A 22,236-nucleotide genomic window follows, 5' to 3' on the forward strand; every position below is an offset into this window, starting at 1 on the left:
AAAATTATTAGTGTTTTATAACAGGAAAAAAAATTTACATCAGCTACTTCACCCTTCTCTCATCTTTCTTCAGAAATTTCAGATCCAAGTGTGTCACCAGTAACCAGCACTATGCCACCCACCTCTGCATCAAATCAGCAGAAAGAAAAGAAGAAAAAGAAAAAAGACCCTTCAAAGGGCAGATGGGTAGAAGGCATAACCTCTGAGGGTTACCATTACTATTATGATCTTATCACAGGAGGTAAGTCATTTAGGCATAAAAATAGTAGAGAATGATAACTGACAGTTTGTTTTGTGTTAGGACTTTTAGTTAATAAACAATGAAAGACTAACTTTACGTTTTTGCCACTGGTAAAAAAATTACGTGCCCTTTAAAAAGGTACCCTTCTCATAGTGACTCAAGGTCATAATTAAAGACTTAATAGTGGGTTCCTTACAAATAAATTATAGCTTTATATTTTCTCAATAAAGCTTTGTAAATATTTTAACTTTTAGGAGTGTATGAGATCACAAGGAGAAAGAAGAGAACAAGAAGTAGAAAGGGTGGGTGGTACATATATTAAAGGAATGGGTAGAAGAAAAGGTAAGAATGGTCAGGAAGGTAGGAAATGAGATTAGAGAGTTAATTACGAAGAAAACCTTGGGCTACCAGTATTATGGGAATTATTAAGATCTCTAGAATCACAGTCAGTTTTTGACGACATAGAAATAGTAACAATCTCTGAGAGTTTGCACTGAGCCATAAGTGAAGTGCGTGTTGTTCAGCAGTGAACCATAAATAATTGTATGCTGGGGATTATAAGTCTTTCTCAAATTTACATAGAAATTATTTATTAATTACATTTTTTCTCCCTTCTGGCGCCTATTCCTTGCTGACTTTGTTCACCATCCTACTTTATATACTCTTGCTCTCAGCAATATTTGTTTTTAATTCCTGCATTCTTCATCTTATTCCTCTTTGGAGTCATTCATTCCATCTCTCACTCTCCCCTGCCCCAAGATGTCAAAATTTATCAAGCCTGAATTCCAAGAAATCTTTAAGAGAAGCCCTACCTAGCTCTAATAACTCTTGTGAAGTACCAGTAACTTCTTATCCTTCATTCTGTCCTTCCTTCTTGGTTACATAGCATTCACATGTATTCTTCACAGTACTACTGGGATGTATGTTGTTTCTTTTTATTTTTCAATTATGTTTTAAACTGTAGACACGTAGTGTTTCATTCATGTTGAATATCTTGTAATTTTTTGCCAAATTAAATTTTTTGGGGAAGATTTTACAAATGCAGTATATTTTGTTTTAAGCATCTCAGTGGGAGAAACCTGAAGGATTTCAAGGAAACTTAAAAAAGGTAACTGAAGCACATTAATAGTCTTTTTTAAATTCTTTTAAGTGGTTGGCTTCTGGGATTTTTGTAGGGTTGATTAAGCAAATTTACTTCCAGATAAGCCTCCCTGTCCCCCCAACCCCCTTTGTTTCTTTCTTTCTATAGTCCTTTTGTTAAAAGGGTGGATGGTGGTGGAAAAGTGATGTCTACCGTAAAAGTCCACGCAGGGCAAATATTATTAGTTGGTTTGCAGTCAGTTGCCATTTACATGTCCCTGTCAGTCTGCAAAGAACTGTTCCTGGCTTTCAGAGGCAAGGCATTCCCTCCCTCCCTGAAAGGTGGCTCATGATTAACACAAATCAAGCTTCCTGGCCATGATCAGTACCACCACCCCTAATTGCCAGGTGTCAAGAGGAAAGGAAAGGCTGGCTGAGTCTGCCTTAGTTATCTAATATATAACCACATCTTCAGTTTATGCTGGTTTTTTTCCTCCCATTAGACGGCAGTGAAGACCATTTGGGTAGAAGGTTTAAGTGAAAATGGCTATACCTATTATTATAATACAGAAACAGGGGGTACGTATTACCTTTGTTTATCTCTTAAGCTGTCTAAAATTGTACCTCACACTGCTTATTAGCCTGCTGATGAATTGTCTGAACTTGAGAATTTTAGTATAGTGATAAACATATTTCTGTAGCAAGTATGTATTTTTTATAATTTAGAAACATTAATACAATGGAAAGGCAAAAAGATTTCTGTAATATACTGAGCCATGTGTTGTTCTTCTCAAGTGATACTGCATTCACAAATTTTTTTGCTTTGAAAATCATTTTTACTTTCTCTACCATCATTGGTTTTTATCAGGATTATTTTAGAAATATAATCATTACCTTGGAAGATCACCTCATTCAACTTGCCTTCTCCTATTTTAAAAAGCAGAACTGAAGCTATTTTAGCAGTGGCTAATAAGACTGTCTAATTTTCACTTTTACTAATTTAATAATTTTCAGTTATATAAATATTTATAAAACATGCATAATTATTGTTACCTAATTATTATCTGTTTTTCAAATTAAGATTTTATCTAATTTCATAAAACTAGTCTTGCCAGTAATTATAGTTGGTTTCTTCTGCAATTAAATTTACCAAAATAGCTATAGTATTGGTGTAACTTTGAGCTTTGTTTGTTTGTTGTGTTTTTGGGTTTTTTTTTTGCGGTACGCGGGGCCTCTCACTGTTGTGGCCTCTCCTGTTGCGGAGCACAGGCTCCGGACGCACAGGCTCAGCGGCCATGGCTCACGGGCCCAGCCGCTCCGCGGCATGTGGGATCTTCCTGGACCAGGGCACGAACCCGTGTCCCCTACATCGGCAGGCGGACTCTCAACCACTGCGCCACGAGGGAAGCCCTGTTTGTTTGTTTTTTAATTCCTGCTATCCAAAGACTGCTACATAGCATTAAGTCTTTTAGGAGGAAAAGGCCCTTTTGATCTCCAAGTAGATACCCAGCTTGCCCAATGATGACAATGCTTCTACCTCAGTAAACTTGATGTACTGAATCCTTATAAAGATAAAATAACATATAACTATAGAGTTAGATCTGAGTGAGCTCAACGCACAGCTTCCCGTACCAGCTCTATGATTGTGGGTAAGTCACTGAGCCTATATTTGCTCTTAAGTAGAGCTGATCCTGTACTCTGTGAGTTCATGATGGTCATGTGTCTCTAAAGTTCCCCAAACAGTGCCTGGTACATATTAGATGCTTAACCAATTATTTCTTGTAAGTTCTTTTATTACTTGTGTGAAATAAAGACAAGGAAAAAGTAATTTTTTTCATTAGTGCTGGAAAGAACCCTGTAATTAATAAGGGACTATACATACTGATTTTCCCTCAACAATTTCAGTTTATGTCTGGATCAATGTGATTATTAATAGAGCCCCCTTTACTCTTAAAACTTTCCCAGTTGAACAATAAATTTTAGAATCCCTGTCCCTTTTATTAAACTAAAAATAGTAACTGCAGATAATTAGAACTGCTATCATTTTACTAAAAGCCCAACAAACCACTGGGTGGCAGTAGAGTTCAACTGAGATTTTTTTTTTTCCCCTTATTATAAAATGACAAATTATATTCATTCAGATCTTCGCCATATTATTCCACTTTATGAAGATCCCAGGGAAATTTTGTGATAAATAAATTTCAGGAAATCTCATGTGTGCCCATTACGATGTTTTCTGAAACTGGTGTTGGTTAAATTTTGAGTCCTCAGAAAGTATTACCAGTTCTTAGGTCTCTTTCCATTGGGGCTGTAGTTTATACATCTAGTGAATCCAGATTGCTTGAATTTAATTTCTGAAAGATAATAGCAAGACCTTTGGGATCTCTTATTTATTATCTTCTTGATCAAGTGATGGTGTGAAACAGATGCAGTGTTGTCACTTAATATACTGTAAGTTTCAGGAAACATTATATTGGGAATATTCTTCTAAATAGAATTGGTAACTAAATAACATGACTATTAAAATATGTTGAATAGAATCCAGATGGGAAAAACCTGATGATTTCATTCCACACTCTGGCGATCTGCTTTCTAGTAAAGTCAATGAAAAGTCACTTGGCACCCTAGAAGAGTCCAAATCATCAGATTCACATAATGATTCTGATGGGGAACAAGAAGCAGAAAAGGGAGGAAAAAAAGGAGAGGTCTCTACAGAAATGCAAAAACTAAAAATAAAGTTTAAGGTAAGTTCTTGATTTACTCTTTACAGCAGTTCGTTAATTTATGAAAAGATCTACAGACTTTCTTCAGCTTTCTGGTAGAAGATAGAAATAAAACCAAGAGATGCATTTTGGCACCCGGATAAATGGTTGTATCATTTATTGATATCTATTTGATAACAATATAGTAAATTCATTTTTAGACCTCCTAAGTTTGAAATGCCTCTGTAACATTCAGAGAGCTGTCTGAACACGCAAGTATGAATGTCTAGGCTAGAAATGTTAATTTGAGTATCATCAACATACTGGTAGTAATTTAAGTCTCAGAATGGGTGAAGTAACCTAGGAAAATGACCTTGGGGAATATTAAACATTTAAGTACAGGAGAGAAAGAGGAGCCCACAAGGCAGAATGAGGAAAGAATGATTAGGAAGGTATGCTGAGAAGCAGAAGAATTCAGTATCCCAGAAGCCAAAGGAGTAGAGAACATCAGGGATTAACTAGGTCTAGAAAAGGAAAAATGTCCATTGAATTTTGCAGTAAGGAAGTCCTTGATATCCTTCTAGCAGTTATACCAGAGTTTTAGGTGGGAAAACTCAGATTACAGGAGGATGAAAAGTGCTTCACAGTGTATGTGGTTTGGATATGTAATGAAAAGTAGAAATTAGATGATAAGATGGTGGCTACATACTGACTTCTAATTGTGAGAGATTTGTGGTGGTGATGTTTCCTTAAGAGGGACTCCAAAGGAGGTAGAAACGGAATACCAACAAGGGTAAGTGGATAGGTTGGTCTTGAACAAGGAATAAACTCATTTTCTGTAAGGTGGTAAGGTTTTCATTTTCTGTAAGGTATGACTATGGATGATTTGCTGTCAGGAAAGAAGAGTCCTGCCTTCTAGCCTCAATTTACTCATGTATAAAGAAATCAGGATTGCTTGCTGAGAGTGAGAAGCTTTGGGGAGCTTGACAACATTAACAGACTAAAATAATCACTGAGCCAGGGTGGGAGAAGAAATGAAGTAAGTAAGAGGATTGACAGGTGGTGGTGCTAAGTGCCCAACCATGGTGGGAAAGTAGAACAGACATTTTTATAGTGTTAATAGTATAGCTAGTCCTCCTGCTTTTGTGACCTTTCCAGGAACACTCAGGAGCCTGGGTGCCAAAGCAGACAAGATACATAGCATTGATCCATGGTTGAGTACTGGCCTGAGAGGTGAAGGAATATCCAGGATGCTGGAGAGAGGGCACTTCCAGCCTTACCTAGGGTCTTGTCATTGCCTGCAACTTCTCAACCTGCCCCATAAATCTTGGTGGAACTTAGGGTGAGGGATGTATCCAGTTTATAGAAGAGCAGCAGGAAAGCCCTTGTGTAGTAGATATCTTAAAATGTTTATAGTGAAATTTAGGTAACCCAGCATCCAATGTGGGACAGATATTATTAACTTCAAGCAAACAAAATATTACAAAATACAGATAAACAAAAAAGGACAAACTATAATCCTGCCGTTTCCCAGAGAAATCAGTATAATACCTGGATGGTTTTGGTCTATAATTTTCTATTCAGACTTGTACATTGCTTTAAACAAGGTATGGAGTCATACTGTAATAAGGTTTTATTATCACTTTCCAATTTAATCTGTCACAAAGACATCGTTAAGTCTTCATGTACTAAAATAATGGATGGATAGTATTCCATGATATGAATATAAAATTATTAATTCAGCCCTGTGGAGCTGAATATGTATTTTGAATAATCACTAAGGGGACCAGGAGAAGAAATAACTGGAGACACATTACTAAGCAGTGTTAAAGTCTCTGCTGAAATTGGATGTCATAAATTCTGAAATCTCATCAGTTTGTATGGTTGTGTGATTTTTTTTTTTGTAACACTTGACAAACTAATGGTTGGATAGATTTGTGTTGGAGATTTTTAGGTCCTACGCGATAGACAGGCATAGGGACAAAGATATTTTAAGGGTGCTAGCAAAAGAATGTTTATAACGTGATTCTCTGTGGGCTGGGGCCTGATAACGAAGAATGTAAAGTCTAGATGAGACTAACAAACTCAGAACACAGGAAATTAAGGTAGTAGAGATGGTAATGATGTTGGATAGAGGAGGTATTGTAGAAGTAAGCGAGCCAGAAAGCCAAAAGAATAACATTGTGGTCAGAGGGTGGGCTTTTGGAGTTTAAGATTTCGTAAGTGGGGCATTTTTGAGTGATGACCTCATTCAAATTAAAAGGAACATAAGTGTGAGGATCTAATATTTGAATAGTACCTATGCACCAGGTACTACATATGAGGAGAATATCTTATTAGGCGGCTGAAATATAGTGAAGGCCTAAGTCATTGGTTTTGTGGGTCACAAAACTGAGGATAGGGAATTTTTAAGCTCTGGGATGACAAGAGTTTTGGTTTTTTGTTTTGTTTCGTTTTTATTAGAGTATAGTTGCTTTACAGTGTGGAGGACAAGAATTTGAACACAGAGAACATACAGAGTTGCCAGAGTCATCACTTGATATGGAGAAATGGGGACTTCCCTGGCGGTCCAGTGGTTAAGACTCTGCGCTTCCAATGCAGGGGCGTGGGTTCAGTCCCTGGTTAGGGAACTAAGATCCCACATGCCACATGGCCAAAAAGTAAATAAATAAAGGAAAAAACATACATACAATTAAGTGTGAACATTAAAAAGTACATATATGGAGTAGTGGCCAGAGGTCATTAGATCATGAGAGGAAGAATGGAAGAGAACTATATAGAAGGTGGTATGAGCCTCAGAGGAGGAGGCATGTATTGCATGACCTCACTTTAAAAATGTCGTGGCCTGGAAGCAGTCAGGTTGGCTAAGAGAAAGCTGATGCTGTCTCCTACTTCTGTGATATCAGCAGCATAAGGGAATGAGTTAACATCCATTCAAAGAATTGCAAACGAAACAGTGTTCCAGGACTGCCACCCATGGTTGTGCAAGTTTACGAAGAGGCTGAAATCTAATGCATGGTCCACATGCTAAACCGGGCCACGGGGCTTTGTTATCCCAGATGATAAAAGCACCAGCCCTCTCCAGGGGCTCCTTGGGAGGTATTTCTACCTCAGGGGTATGTCTTTTTCTAATTTCACATCATTACCAGTTGTACAGGCCAGTGAGGTTTTTGGCAGTGTCCTCAACATGAAGATGGATTTCAGTTAACACTAATTTGTTGAGGGAGTTCTTTAAATAGATAATGGGTATAGAAGGGTCCAGTGACATGGCATTAAATTCAAAAGGGGCACAGTATACAGGGAGGTCTGTTGGACATGTAAGTAAGGAGAGACCCAGTAAAGTGGAGAAGAGAGGATAAAAAGGCCAGTGTATGTCTCTGAGGGGGGTAGAACATTAATAGGATCGTGTTATATTATTTTAAAAAACAGCCTTGGCCATGATGTGTTAGCATTTTAGACTTAATGAAAAACCTAATCAAGCATTAAAGGAGTTCTTTTATGTACGTTTGTTGTATTACATGCAAATTTGAACTACTGAGTTAATGTATTATTTATAAATCAATACCAAGACTACGTTAAAGAAATTTTTGGTCCTGGCAGTTTTGCTTGAAGTTTGTTATTTCTTAACTTTGACATTTCAGGAAAAAAATAAAAATAGTGATAAAGGAACTGTACCAGAAACACAGAAAGAAAAAAATACCCAAGGGAAGAATTCATCAGGTCCAAGTGAAGAAAAACCCAAAGCTCATAAAAAATCAAACCCATATGGAGAATGGCAAGAAATTAAACAAGAGGTTGAATCCCAGTAAGTACCTGAAACTTAATGCCACTGTTATTACAGGTATTTTACGTCCCATTACTTCCATAAATTGCAGTACCTAATTTCAGGAATAAGGTGCTCATTAAAAGTGTAGCTCATTTCCTTTATTTCTAGAATGGTTTTGTTTTTTCTAATTAAATATTTTAAAATGTAAGCTAAGGTTTATTTTTTTAAAGTAAACTAATGATTGTTTTAATTCTTACTAAGACACGACATTTCTATTGACCACACATTCCCACACTAACATACCATACACACATGTGCATTCTCACACTCAACCATCGTTATTCTATCAGAGAAACAAATACCTGCATATTCAGTACATGCTTCATGGGATCTATCTAAAGGCAAGAAAAAAGCTCTTGTTTTGTTACTGTATTGAAAATGGCTTGTGACACTTAGCTAAGTTTTTAAGTTTTTATTCAAAAAATGGCAGTTTTATCAACTAAACAAGATCATGGTAAAGATGATACCTGGTTTACATTTACATACATATCAATAGCTGATATGTTTTCATATCAGCTGTTGTCTTAGGATCATTTACACAACGAAAGGAAAATGTCACCCCCAGCTTCACACATTGGTGTTTCTTAAATGCTTAAAAAATATCTTCAGGTGGGAAAAAAGTATTTATATGAATTAAGCAGTTTTTCTCCAAACATTAATGCTTTGAAATGGTAATGTAATATAACTGTTCCATGCATACTTTTAAAGTGAAATTATTCATTGTTAAAACTGTACTTTAGGGGACTTCCTTGGCGGTTCAGTGGTTAGGACTCTGCTTCCACTGCTGGGGGCCTGGGTGTGATCCCTGGTCGAGGAACTAAGATCCTGCGTACTGTGCGGGCAGCCAAAAAAAACAAACCAAAAAACTGTGCTTTAATGAAAAGGTCATGTTTTTTCAGAAGATGGAGTAATACAAGTTTTGGACAGCTTTATATACTGTTCTAATAAGAATTGATTCATTAGTGATATTGTACCATAATATAGCTTTGAACTATTAAAATGTTTTTATTAAATATTCAGCTCTTATTTTACTTAATGAAATATTAGGAAATGTGTATTTAATGCTACGTAGTGCCAGGGACCGTAAGTATATTGACTGTAATATGTTGAAGTTGCAGAAATAATAGACTGCATTGATTACTTCAGCCCCTAAGTGATTTCCTAAGTGACTTACAATAGGATGGCCTTCCTATACCAATATCTCCTGTACTTCAAAGTTGAGATTTCTTAAAATTTGAGTATTTTGTTTTCCATGTGATAAGTTTACTGTAAAGCCATTATTCTTAACAGCAGCCAGTTTAATATGTAATGGATTGTGTCTGACTTCCTAAGTAGATTTACTGGTGAGGTTGAAACATTTTTTTCATATACCTGTATTTATCAGTGTTTTGTATTTACTCTTCTGTGAATTGTCTGTTCATAGTCTTTGCATATTTTTCTATTGAAGTATTAGTCTTTCCTTACTTGCATAAGATCCTTATGTAGTACAGACGCTAACCATTTATTAGTAGTAGTTATGGTGGATTTTCCACATTTGTAGTTTGACTTTTAATTGTGCTTATAATGGTTTTAGATGTGTAGAACTTTGTAATGTTTAGTCTGATTTCTTTTCCTTTGTGATCTGTTTTATTGATACTACCCTTTTTCATCCAAAAGTCAAGTTTATACTTGTATCTCCTCCTGGTTTGTGTAATCTTACTTCTTTTTTATGTAATTATTATTATTTTTTTTAAATTTATTTATTTTTGGCTGTGTCGGGTCTTCGTTGCTGCACACAGGCTTCTCATTGCTGTGGCTTCTCTTGCTGCGGAACACAGGCTCTAGGCACACAGGCTTCAGTAGTTGTGGCGCTCGGGCTCAGTAGTTGTGGCTTGCAGGCTCTAGAGCACAGGCTCAGTAGTTGTGGCGCACAGGCTTAGTTGCTACACAGCATGTGGGATCTTCCCTGACCAGGGATCGAACCCGTGTCCCCTGCATTGGCAGGCGGATTCTTAACCACTGTGTCACCAGGGAAGCCCACATTTTTATGTAATTATTTGATCCATCTTTTATGTAGTTATTTAATCCATCTTTAATAATTTTGATACATTGTATGAGATGAGATTTTTTAAATTAACTTATTTATTATTTTTTTAAAATTTTTTTGCGGTATGCAGGCCTCTCACTGTTGTGGCCTCTCCTGTTGCGGAGCACAGGCTCCGGATGCACAGGCTCAGTGGCCATGGCTCATGGGCCTCGCCGCTCCACGGCATGTGGGATCTTCCCTGACCAGGGATCGAACCCGTGTCCCTTGCATTGGCAGGCAGATTCTTAAGCACTGTGTCACCAGGGAAGCCCACATTTTTATGTAATTATTTAATCCATCTTTTATGTAGTTATTTAATCCATCTTTAATAATTTTGATACATTGTATGAGATGAGATTTTTAAAAAATATTTATTCTTTGGCTGCATCGGGTCTCAGTTGTGGCTCGCAGGCTCTTCATTGCAGTGCGCGGGCTTTTCTCTAGTTGTGGCGTGCGGGCTTTTCCCTAGTTGTGGCACGTGGGCTCCAGAGCATGTGGGCTCGGTAGTCGTGGCACACAGGCTCAGCAGTTGTGGCAAGTGGGCTTAGTTGCACCTCAACATGTGGGATCTTAGTTCCCTGATTAGGGGTCGAACCGGTGTCTCGTGCATTGTAAGACTGATTCTCAACCACTGGACCACCAGGGAAGTCCCAAGATGAGATTGTAAAATAATTTTTTATCTTACCTGGCAAACCGATTTTGCCAGTACCATTCTTCCCCATTTTTAAGTGGCATTTTTTTTTAATCTTGTGTTTAATTCTTAAATTTATCCGTTTGTTTCTGGCTACCTATTCTGTTCCATTGGTCCATCTATCTTTGTGACAGTACCATAAAGCCTTAATTATTATGATTTAACTATATCCTTTTATATGGTATGTTCTGATATCTGGTGGTGTATCCCTGTATTTTTTTTTCCAAATTTTCTTAAGTAGTCTCTTCCCATTTTTTCCATGTTAATTAAATCATTTGCAAGTGTTCAACAATATTTATATAAATATTACAAATAAATTATACTTGTTGAATTTGGCAAAAATTGATGTGTTTTCAATATTTCATAGTTTCATCAAAAAATGTTGTACATGCCTCTTTTTACTCAAGTCATTTTGTACTGTAAGTCTCATGCTTGCATTTCTTGAATGTAAGCTAAGTAGCCACCTAGTCTACTTGATTCATTTCTGTAACCCCAGGACTAAAAACAGTGACTGGCACATAATAGGTGCTTAGTACATGTTTATTAAGTACCTGAATAAATTTTCATATATTTTGCTATTTTTAATTGCAGATTTAGTCCATTTTTTCCATTATTTTGTAAACCAGTAATTATGGTGTGAAAAAGCCTATGTGTCCAATTATGTTGCTGATTATTATTTTTAAGACTTACTCTTTTGAGTCTTGGGTTTTCCATGTAGGAACTTGTCTGCAAATATTTTTTATTTTTTTCTGTTGATACTACTTCCTATTTATTTCACGTCGTATTTATTTTAGTTACATTTTTAAGCCCAATGTTATATAATAATAAGGGGAGTGGGCATTTCTACACATCTGTTTTGTTGCTGATATCAATAGAAATGTCTCTAAAATTTATGTTGAGGATTATATTGACTATTGGCTTAAGATAGATAATCTTTATTATGTTAAGGAAGTGTGCTTTATTTCTGGATTGTTCAAGGATTATTATCAGAAATAGATTTTGGTGAATTTCAGTAGCCATAGCTCTGATGTGGAAAACTGATTGGGAAATGGTGGTCTATGGTTTAGTTTTGTTTTTGTTTGTTAAATGTATGATAATTTTATGAGATTTTTGTATCTGACTTATGCTAAATAAAATGGATTAGGTAGCTTTCCATTTCTTTAATGTTCTAAAATGGTTAAGAGTTTCCCTGGGATTAGAAAGTTTTTTTAAATAATCACTAGTAAAATCTTCTGGTCCTGGAGTTCTAGGGGGAGGTAAGTTTTGATAGCTTTTTTAGTCTCTTGGATACTATCTATGTGACATTAGGCAAGTTGCCTAATCTACATGAGCCTCAATTTCTTCATCTGTAAAATGGGATAATAATAGTTCCTGCCTAATTTCTAATTTATTGTGAGGAATAAATTAGAAAAAAACAAGTTAACACATTTATCACTGTGTTCGTACTCAGTGCCGAGGACACCTAAGCACTCAGTCACTGTTACGTGCTGCAGCTGGCGTTGGGGGGCAGGGGTAGGAAATAGCTTCAGCTAGTCAGCTTCTGTAATTCACATTTTCCCCTAAAATCTTGTGTTTCATCAAGGGCTTAAAATTTAAAACATATGGTAATACATTAAACTTCCTGTATGTTTAAATTTTTCAATTTTTAAATCCTTTCACATTGTAAACTTTTTTATTCTTTTGGGATGATATTTGTTAAAGATTTTTTTCCAGCTGTGTTAAGGTACTATGATTTACATATAACATGTGTAAGTTTAAAGTGTGCATAGGAATTCCCTGGTGGTCCAGTGGTTAGGACTCCACAGCCTCATTGCCGAGGGCCTGGGTTCAATCCCTGGTCGGGGAACTAAAATCCCACAAGCCGCATGGTGCAGCCAAAATAAATAAATAAGTAAAGTGTGCAGTGTGTTGATTTGATTGACATGTTGCAAAATGACTACCACAATAGTGTTAGCTAACACCTCCATGTCACACTTAATTACCATGTTTCTGTTTGGTTGGTTGGTTGGTTTTTTTGTGGTGAGGACATTTAAGATCTAGTCTCTCAGCAGTTTTGAGGTATGTAACACAGTATGATTACTATAATCACCATCCTATAAATTAGATTCCCCCAAATAGTCTTATAACTGGAAATTTGTACCTTTTGCTCAATCTCCCCATTTCCCCCATTCCTCAGACCTGGTAACCACCTCTGTACTCTTGTTTCTGTAAGTTCGGATTTCTTCGATTTCACATATAAATGATATCATATAGTATTTGTCTTTCTGTCTTATTTCACTTAGCACAGTGCTGTCAAGGTCCCTCCATGTTGTCACAGATGGTAGATTTCCTTCTTTCTCATAGCTAAATAATATTCCACTGTATGTATATACCACATCTTCTTTATCCATATCTTGGCTACTGTGAATAATGCTGTAGTGAACATGGGGGTGCAGGTATCTCTACAAGATCCTGTTTGTATATCCTTTGGATGTATATGCAGAGGTGGGAATCTTGGATCATATGGTAGTCCTGTTTTTAATATCAGGAACCTCCATACTGTTTTCCATAGTGTCTGTACCAATTTACATTTCTACCAACAGTGCTGAAGGTATCTCTTTTTCTCCACATCCTTACCAACACTTGTTATCTCTTGTCTTTTTAATACTAGCCATTCTAACAGGTATGAGGTGATATTGCAGTTTTCATTCACATTTCTCTGTCAGTTAGTGATGTCAAGCATCTTTTCATGTACCTTTTGGCCATTTGTATGTCTTCTTCAGAAAATGTCTATTCATTTTCTCTGCCCATTTTTTAATTGGATTCTTTGGGGTTATTTTGTAATTGGGTTATGAGTTTTTCATATATTTTGAATGTTAACCCTTTAGCAAATATATGATTTGCAAATCTTTTCTTCCATTCTGTACGTTTCCTTTTCATTTTGTTGATTATTTCTTCTGCTGCCCAGAGCTTTTAGTTTGATGTAGTCCCACTTGTTGATTTTTGTTTTTGTTGACCATGCTTTTGGTGTCATATCCAAAAAATCATTGCCAAGACGAGTGTCAGGTAGATCTTTTTTTAAATGTTTTCTTCTGGCAGTTTTACAGTTTCATTTCTTATGTTTAAGTCTTTAATAAACTTTGGGTTAATTTCTGTGAGTGATGTAAGATAGGGGTCCAATGTCATTCTTCTGCATGTGGTTACCCAATTTTTCCAACACCAGTCATTGAAGAGAATATATATTCCCTATTGAATAGTCTTGGCTCCTTTGTCAAATGTTAGTTGACCCTACATGTGAGTGTTTATTTCTGGGCTCTCAATTCTTTTCCATTGGTCTATGTTTCTGTTTTTATGAGAGTATCATACTGTTTTGATTACTAAAGATTTGTAGTATAGTTTGAAATCAGGAAGTGTGATGCCTCCAGCTTTGGTCTTCTTTCTCAGGATTGCTTTGACTGTTTGGGGTCTTTTGTGGCTCCTATAAAAATTATAGGATTGTTTTTCTATTTCTGTGAAAAATACCATTGGAATTTTGATCAGGATTGCATTGAATCTACAAATGGCTTTGAGTAGTATGGACATTACAACAATATTAATTGATCTGATCCATAAACACAGGATATCTTTATTTGTCTGTGTCTTCAATTTCCTTCAGTGTCTTGTAGTTATCAGTATACAGACCTTTCACCACCTCAGTTAAATTTATCACTGTTTTATCATTTATGATGTATTGTGAATGGGATTGTTTTCTTTTTTCTTTTTCAAATGTTTTGTTGCTAGTGTATGCAAATGCAACTGATTTCTGTATTTTGATTTTGGTTTTGTTTTTGGCCACTCTGTGCAGCTTGCAGGATCTTAATTCCCTGATCTGGGATCGAACCCGCACCACCTGCAGTGGAAGTGCAGAGTCTTAACCACTGGACTTCCAGGGAATTTCCTGTATTTTGATTTTGTATCCTGCAAATTTACTGAATTTATTGAGTAGTTCCAACAGTTTGCTGGAGGGGGAGGGGCGCATGGGGAGTCTTTAGGGTTTTCTATATATAAGATCATCTTATCTACAAAGAGAGATAATTTTACTTCCTTTCCAATTTGGATGCCTTTTTTTTTCTTGCCTGATTGATCTGGCTAGGACTTCCAATACTATGTTGAATAGGAGTGGCAAGAATGGGCACCCTTGTCCTGTTTGCGATCACAGAGAGAAAGCTTTCAGTCTTTCACCATTGAGTATGATATTGGCTTTGTGATGTTATGTTCCTTCTATTCCCAATTGGTTATTTTTATCATGAAATGATGTTGTATTTTGTCAAATGTGTTTTCTGCATCTGTTGAGATGATCATAAGATTTTTATCTTTCAGTTTCAATCAATATCAATTGATTTGCAAATGTTGAACCATCTGTCCTTACATCTCAGGGATAAATCTCACTTGATCATGGTGTATTATCCTTTTAATGTGCTGTTCAATTCAGTTTGCTAATATTTTGTTGAGAATTTTTGCATCTATATTTATCGAGGATATTGGTCTATAGTTTTCTTTCCTTGTAGTGTCCTTATCTGGCTTGGGTATCAGGGTAATGCCAGCCTCCTGTAATGAGTTTGGGAATATTCTCTTCTGTTTTTTGGAAGAGTTTGAGGAGGATTGACGTTAATTATTCTTTAAATGTTTTATAGAATTCTCCAATGAAACCATCTGGTCCTGGCCTTTTTTGTGTTGGGAGGTTTTTAATTATTGGTTCAGTATCCTTCCTTGTCACTGATCTGTTCAGATTTTCTGTTTATCACAATTCATTTGGTAGGTTGTATGTTTCTAGGAATGTATCCATTTCTTCTAGGTTATCCAATTTGTTGGTGTATAATTCTTCACAGTAGTCTCTTTCAATCCTTTTTATTTCTGTGGTATCAGTTTAATGTCTCCTCTTTCTTTTCTGATTTTGAATCTTCTCTTTTTTTCTTAGTCTAGGTAAAAGTTTGTCAAATTTGTTTTTCTTTTCAATAAACCAGCTTTTAGGTTTCTTATCTTTCCTATTCTTCTGGTCTCTATTTCATTTATTTCTGCTCTGATCTTTGTTATTTCCCTCCTTCTGCTACTTTGGGCTTAGTTTGTTCTTTTTCTACTTCCTTGAGGTGTAAAGTTAGGTTGTTTTTTTTAGATCTATCTCTTTCTTAATGTAGGCATTTATCAGTATAAACTTTCCTCTTCGAATTGCTTTTGCAGCATCCTATAGGATTTGGTATATTGTGTTTCCATTTTCATTTGTTTGAAGATATTTTTTGAGTTCCTTTGATTTCTTTTTTGTCCCATTAACTGTTCAGGAGTGTGTTAACTTCCATATATTTGTGAATTTTCCATCTTTCCTCCTGTTACTGATTTCTGGTTTTTTACCATTTGGGTCAGAAAAAATACCTGGTATGATTTCAGTCTTCTTAAATTTGCCAAGATTTATTTTGTGACCTATTATGTGATCTGACCTGGAGAATGTTCTGTGTGTGCTTGAAAAGTATTCTGCTGCTGTTGGACGGAATGTTCTCTATATGTCTGTAAGGTCCATTTGGTTTAAAGTATTGTTCAAGTCCAATGTTTCCTTGTTGATTTTTCTCTCTGGATGATCTATCCATTGTTGAAAGTGGTTTATTTAAGGCTTCTGCTGTTACTGTGTTGTTGTCTATTTCTCCCTTCATACCTGTTAGTTTTTGCTTAATATATTCCAGTGTTGGGCACATATATATTTAAGGTTGTTACATCTTCTTGATGAACTGACCCCCTTATCATTATATAATGACTTTCTTTGTCTCTTGTTACCATTTTAGGCTTAAAGTTTATTTTGTCTGATATAAATATAGTTACCCCTGCCCTCTTTTGGTTTCTGTTTGCATGGAATATCCTTTTCCATTCCTTAACTTTGAGCTTACGTGTGTCTTTAAATCTGAACTGAGTCTCTAGTAGGCAGCATATAGTTGGTTCTTGTGTTTTTATCCATCCACCACTCTGTACCTTTTGATTGGAGAATTAAATCTGTTTACATTTAGATTAATATACGTAAGGACTTACTAATGCCATCTTATTGGTTTGGGGCAGTTTTGTAGTTCCCTTTTTCCTTTTTTTCTCTCTCCTTTTTGAATTGATGAGTTTCCATAATGGTGTGCTTTTATTTCCTTCTCTTTATTTTTGTGAGTCTGTTTTAGGTTTTTGCTTTGTAATTACCATGCTGCTTATATGAAAGATCATGTATATATGACAGTCTGTTTTATGCTAATAACAACTTTGGTTGAATACAAAAAGTACCTTTTCACTTGCCCCCCCATTAATGTTTTATTGAAGCGTAGTTGATTTACAGTATTATTTTGATGTCACAATTTACATCTTTATATATTGTGTATACATGAACAAATTGTTTTAGCTATAGCTATTTTTAATACCTTTGTCTTCTAACCTTTATACTAGAGTTAAGTAGTTAACAGGACACCGTATTATATTATTAAACTGTTTTGTATCTGACTCTGTGCTTACCTTTACCATTGTTTTGTGTGTTTTCATGTTGGTAATTAGCAACCTTTCAGCATTTCTTATAAGGCACTTTTAGTGATGATGAATACCCTCAGCGGGTTTTTTTATTTTGGGGGTGGAAAGTCTTTATCTCACCTTCATTTCTGAAGGACAGTTTAGTTTGGTAAAGTATTTTTGGTTAGCTTTCTTTCTTTCTTTCAGCACTTTGAATATATCATCCTGGTCTCCACTGAAACATCTGCTGATAGCCTTATGAAATTCCCTTGTATGAGAGAAATTCTTTTTTCTTGCTGCTTTTAAAATTCTTTGATTTTAGACAGGTTTAGTAAAATGTGTCTTGGAAAAGATCTTTTTGGATTGAAATTTTGAGGTGACCTACTAACTTCAACTTGGACCCATAAATCTCTCCCCACATTTTGCAAGTTTTCAGCCATTGTTTCTTTTTTTTCTTTTTTCTTTTTTGGCCACACCATGTGGCTTGCAGGATCTTAGTTCCCCGATCAGGTATTGAACCTGCGCCCTCGGTAGTGAAAGCACAGAGTCCTAACCACTGATGCACCAGGGAATTCCCTCAGCCATTATTTCTTTAAATAATCTTTCTGCCCCTTTTTCCATCTCTTCGTCTTCTGAGACTCCAAGGATGCATACATTATTTCTCTTGATTGTGTCCCAAAAGTCCCATAGGGTTTCTTCATCCTTTTCACTCTTTTTTTTCTCCTCTGACTACAGAATTTCAAATGATCTGTCTTCAAGCTCACTGATCCTTCTGCTTGGTCTAGCCTGCTGTTGAAGCTTTCTATTGAATGCTACAGTTCAGTCATTGTACTAGTCAGCTCCAAAATTCGTTTGGTTCTTTTTTATGTTTTTATCTCTCTTGAATTTCTCGTTTTGTTCTTCTGTTGTTTTCCTGATATCATTAAATTGTTTGCCTGTATTCTCTTATAGTCCTCAGTGCATCTGTAGAACAGTTTTTTTGAATTCTTTGTTGGATGGTTCCTGGTCTCAATTTCTTTGGGCTAGTTACTGGAAGTTTACTGTATTCCTTTGGTAGAGGCATTTTTCCCTGATTCTTGGTGAACCTAGCAGCCTTATGTAGGTGTCTACACATTTGAAAAAGGAATAACCTCTTGTAGACTTTATAGACTAATGTCACTATGGGAAAACTTCCACCTGCAGGTGGGGCACACTGGAGCAGGTCTGGTGGTACCGGCCGCCAAGGGGGCATGTGGCAGCAGTGGGTCTGGGGGGTTGTCATGACTTTAGCTCAGGTCACTAGAATCCAACAACTGCGTGGTTCTTGGCAAACACTGCAAGGGGTCCATAGTGGCTGCAAGGGCTGTTGGGGTCCTCAGCAGCACTTCCAGGTCCAGCAGCTGGAGACCAGGACAGGCAGTGGTGGTGGCCGGCTCTGGTGGTGAACATGCACTCGGCTGCGGGGCCAGCTACAGATGCCTGTATATGTAGTGGTCAGGGCCAGTTGCAGACACACAGTAGTAGGGGCCAGGCAGGCAGCAAAGGGCCAGAGTCAACTACACGTTCACTGACAGCTTCAGGGACCCTGGCTGTCGGGGTGCTTTCCCATGGCTGCACAATCTCCCCCTGAGGGTAAGCACTGCCGTAGAGGCTGGTGATGGGTGTCAGGGCAGCACCATGCAAGTGCAGAGTTGGTGGGGCTAACCCCAAGCATGCAAATGGCAGTGGGGTCAGCCATGGGAGTCTAGGCTGCCATCTTGCACAGAGGCCTGTGCTGACTGCAGTGTGGTTCCCGGGCTCTGGCAGTGGCAAGAGCACAGGGACTGAGGCAGCTGACATAAGTGAAAGCTAATAGCTGTGCAGCACAATACCTGGTGAAATCTGCAGGGCATCTGAAGCAGCTGTGGTGTCTGTTGGTTTTCTTCAGTGGCAAAAGCTGCTTTGTTTGCCTGTAGAGCAGATCACTGTGAACTGCAATCACTCCCACTGCATGGCTGTTCTTGGTAGTCCCTGATTTTTTTCCTTGTTCCTAGCAGTCTCTATAGGTCTCACCTTCGCCATTGTGGGTGGAGTGAAACCTAAGCAGGACCTTCCTGCAGTGGCCCAAAAGGCTGCATCAGCTGGTCACCCACCCACTATTCTTTTCATGTTGAGGGGAACTGTTTCCAACTGGGAGGTTTCCTCTTGTCTCTGAGCGGTGTCAGCTCGGGGGATGGGATGATGCAGGCAAAGTGAAGTTGTCTTTCTTATCTTTTTTTGCAATTATTCTCATGGTATTTTGTTCCACTGTGTTGCTTAAATTTCTTAAATGGACTCCAGAGCTCTCCTAGAGCTGTTTTTCTTCATGGGTAGCTATCTAATTGTTGATCATTTTGTGGGAATGAAGACTGGGGTCTCCACTAAAGGCTTTTTAAATTTGTTTTTCCTTAATGAATCAGCTCTTATTTTTAACTGTGTATTTTATTATATATCCATTTATTAATGGATTTTCTGTTTCTTCATTTCTACTTTTGTAATTTTCTTCCCCTGACTTTTCTTAAGTTTCTTTGTGTTTGTTCTTTCTTCAGATGAACACTTAAGACTATTGACAGGAGGTAAGGAAGGGCTCTGTTCTTATTTCTTAATGAAAATAGTCAAAGCTGTATTGTCTCTGAATATAATTCTGTCCATATATCACATAAACTTTGGGTGATGATTCCTTGATTTCATTGTTTTTGGAACAATTTAATATTGTGTTTTTGCTTACTCTTTTTTGACTTGGTGGTTTTCCAAAAGGACTTATTTTTCAATCTCTACATAGGTGGAAGTTTTTTTGGGTTTTTTCCACCTTTATTACATTGTGTTCAGTATTATAACCTTTACAATTTTTACATTTTGAATTTGGAAATGACCGTGGTTTTGAGGAAGTGTTTATGTAATTATTTTTTGTAACTGTTCTAAAGTTATTTGAGAAGGTGTATTCTCTGTAAGATATTTTATTTGCAGACTCTTTTCTTTCAAATACAAACTTCTTTTCCTCTGATTATGTCACACAGGTGTATATCCTACTTCACTGCCACTTCTGTTAGCTTCCACTTAGGAATTCCCTAGGACCATGATTTCAAAAATGGACTCTTTTTCTATTTTATCTCTCCCGTAATCCCACTTAAGAAGTAATACTATGACTTGATCACTTTATCAAAATACAACACAAAACACCAAGATTGTGAAATTAAATGAGTCTCTCATAGATTTTCTTGGACAGAGATTCATTTGTCCAGCAACCAAACCCTACTGTTCTTCATTACTCAAAATCTTTCTCTGCTTGGCTAATGGAATTTCTTAGTATCACCCAGAAGCAGAGTGGTCTAGGGGGAAGAATATAGGTTTTAGATCAACACAGGCCTGGGTTTTAATCCAAGTAATATTACTACCGTAACAGTTTAGTTGACCAAGTTATTTAACTTCTCTCTAAGCCTCAGTTTCCACTCCTGTAAAAACATAAAAATACAAAGCCAAGAATGAATACCCCATCAACTTCAGGGGCTGCTAGCCTTCTTGAAAAGCACCATTGTTGGCAATCTAAGGGAAGATAGGGAAGTAGGAAAAGCAAACAAAAATGGCATTTAACATATATTTTTAATACAATAAAGTTTGGAAGGCGTCTCTATTCAAAACAAATCAAATTTAGGACCTGTTCCAGTGAGAATTCCTATTTCTTGCATCCCCTCATCAGATTTTGAGGAAATGTTATATAACATCATGATCTACTAAGATAGCTTCTTCCTCAAGTTTTATATTATATAGAATAGTTTTTGGTTTTGGTTTTTCTAGTTTTGAACTATCCACTACTGATTTGAAATTTTCCTTGTTCTTATATCCTTTGTACTTATATTCCTTATTTTGTTTTTTGCAATCCTAGCAAATTTCCTAACTATTGTTACATTTTTAAAAATTATTACAATGCTTAGAGACCTCTTTTAAACCTGTTTTTTAACCCATGTATATATAGGTTGGAACATAAAAAGATCTCTCAATTCTACCACCACAGACCTTTCTACATGGTCTGTGTGAGAGGGAAGCAAATTTGTTATCATGTACTTTTAAGATAATTGAACTGAATAGCATATATTAAATTTAAATTCTAAGCAAACACCTAAAAATCATGTTATCTCTAAACTGCAGTTGTCAAGAGCCGTAGTTGATAAGAAATCACTGTGAATGTCTCTGACTTTTGTCTCTGCTTTCCTCTGACTTGACTGCCTTTCTCGCAGGCTCTCCCCACTTGATAGCAAAGCTTTAGGCTTATATCATACTTACAGTTAGAGATCCCAGCAAAAAAGAGGTGCTGCTTTGCGAGTTCCAAAAGTGATCCTGCTTAGCTTTCATCACATACCCAGTTCCTATTCCTGAGCTAACCACTGTGAATTCTGACTGGACCTGAACTGAATTAAGCTCAAAACTCAGAAGGGAGAAGAGGTGGTTCCCAAAAGGGAAAAAAAGTTAAAAGGTGTTCTAGTGCTAAAAAAGACACTAACTAGAAGACCCCAAATAAAAAGAGAATATTTCTATTCCAAGTGCCTAGTGCATTGTCTGGTTTATAGTAGACATTCACTATAGCTGCTGTTATTAGAGTTAACTACTACTGTAGATCTACCATAACCTTTCAAACTTCTCCTGGCCTCCAGGAAAGGTTTTTCTCCCTTTATTTCCAAGAATCAAGCTGAATGACTACATTACCTGGGTTCTTCTGAGATTGGGGAGTGTAGATCTGTATAATCTTCACTCTTCTTAGATGGGGTTTCTCAACTGGGAAATACAATATCTGGGACTTCTAACATTTAAATCATACCTTTACTTTTTATTCCCTTTTCCCTGTTGTCATCACTCTTCCTTTCATGCTGACCAGGTAATCTTTTGGTTTCAAGTGATAGAAACTTGAGTTACCTTAAATTGAAAAAAAGAGGTTATTAGTTCAAAGATTCCCAGAAAGGTTCTGCCTACAAGTTGTAGGAGGGGTAGGAATTGGGCCTCACGAATTATTGGAACCAGGCCTGAAACACTGGCAGGATTCTCCATCTCCCATCCTACTTTTCTTTGTATGCCAGCCTTACTCTCTATCTCTGCAGAACTCCTTTCTCTAAACAGGAGGATATATGGTTCCCAACAGGTTTTACATTCTTAGCCACTAGA

General features: G+C 36.8%; 1 protein-coding gene across 1 annotated transcript in view; it reads left to right on the forward strand.

Moving 5' to 3' along the window:
• The window catches only part of WBP4 (WW domain binding protein 4), a 30,930-nt gene that overhangs the window by 7,680 nt on the left and 1,014 nt on the right, over positions 1 to 22,236 (forward strand). The window contains exons 5-9 of the mRNA XM_029210340.1: positions 74 to 241; positions 1,303 to 1,349; positions 1,825 to 1,900; positions 3,860 to 4,065; positions 7,665 to 7,828. Of these exons, the coding sequence (XP_029066173.1) occupies positions 74 to 241; positions 1,303 to 1,349; positions 1,825 to 1,900; positions 3,860 to 4,065; positions 7,665 to 7,828 (661 nt within the window). The remainder of the gene's footprint in view (positions 1 to 73; positions 242 to 1,302; positions 1,350 to 1,824; positions 1,901 to 3,859; positions 4,066 to 7,664; positions 7,829 to 22,236) is intronic.

Source organism: Monodon monoceros, unplaced genomic scaffold, assembly GCF_005190385.1.
Source record: "Monodon monoceros isolate NGI ecotype Baffin Bay Population unplaced genomic scaffold, NGI_Narwhal_1 Super_Scaffold_8, whole genome shotgun sequence".
Classification (NCBI taxonomy): Eukaryota; Metazoa; Chordata; class Mammalia; order Artiodactyla; family Monodontidae; genus Monodon; species Monodon monoceros.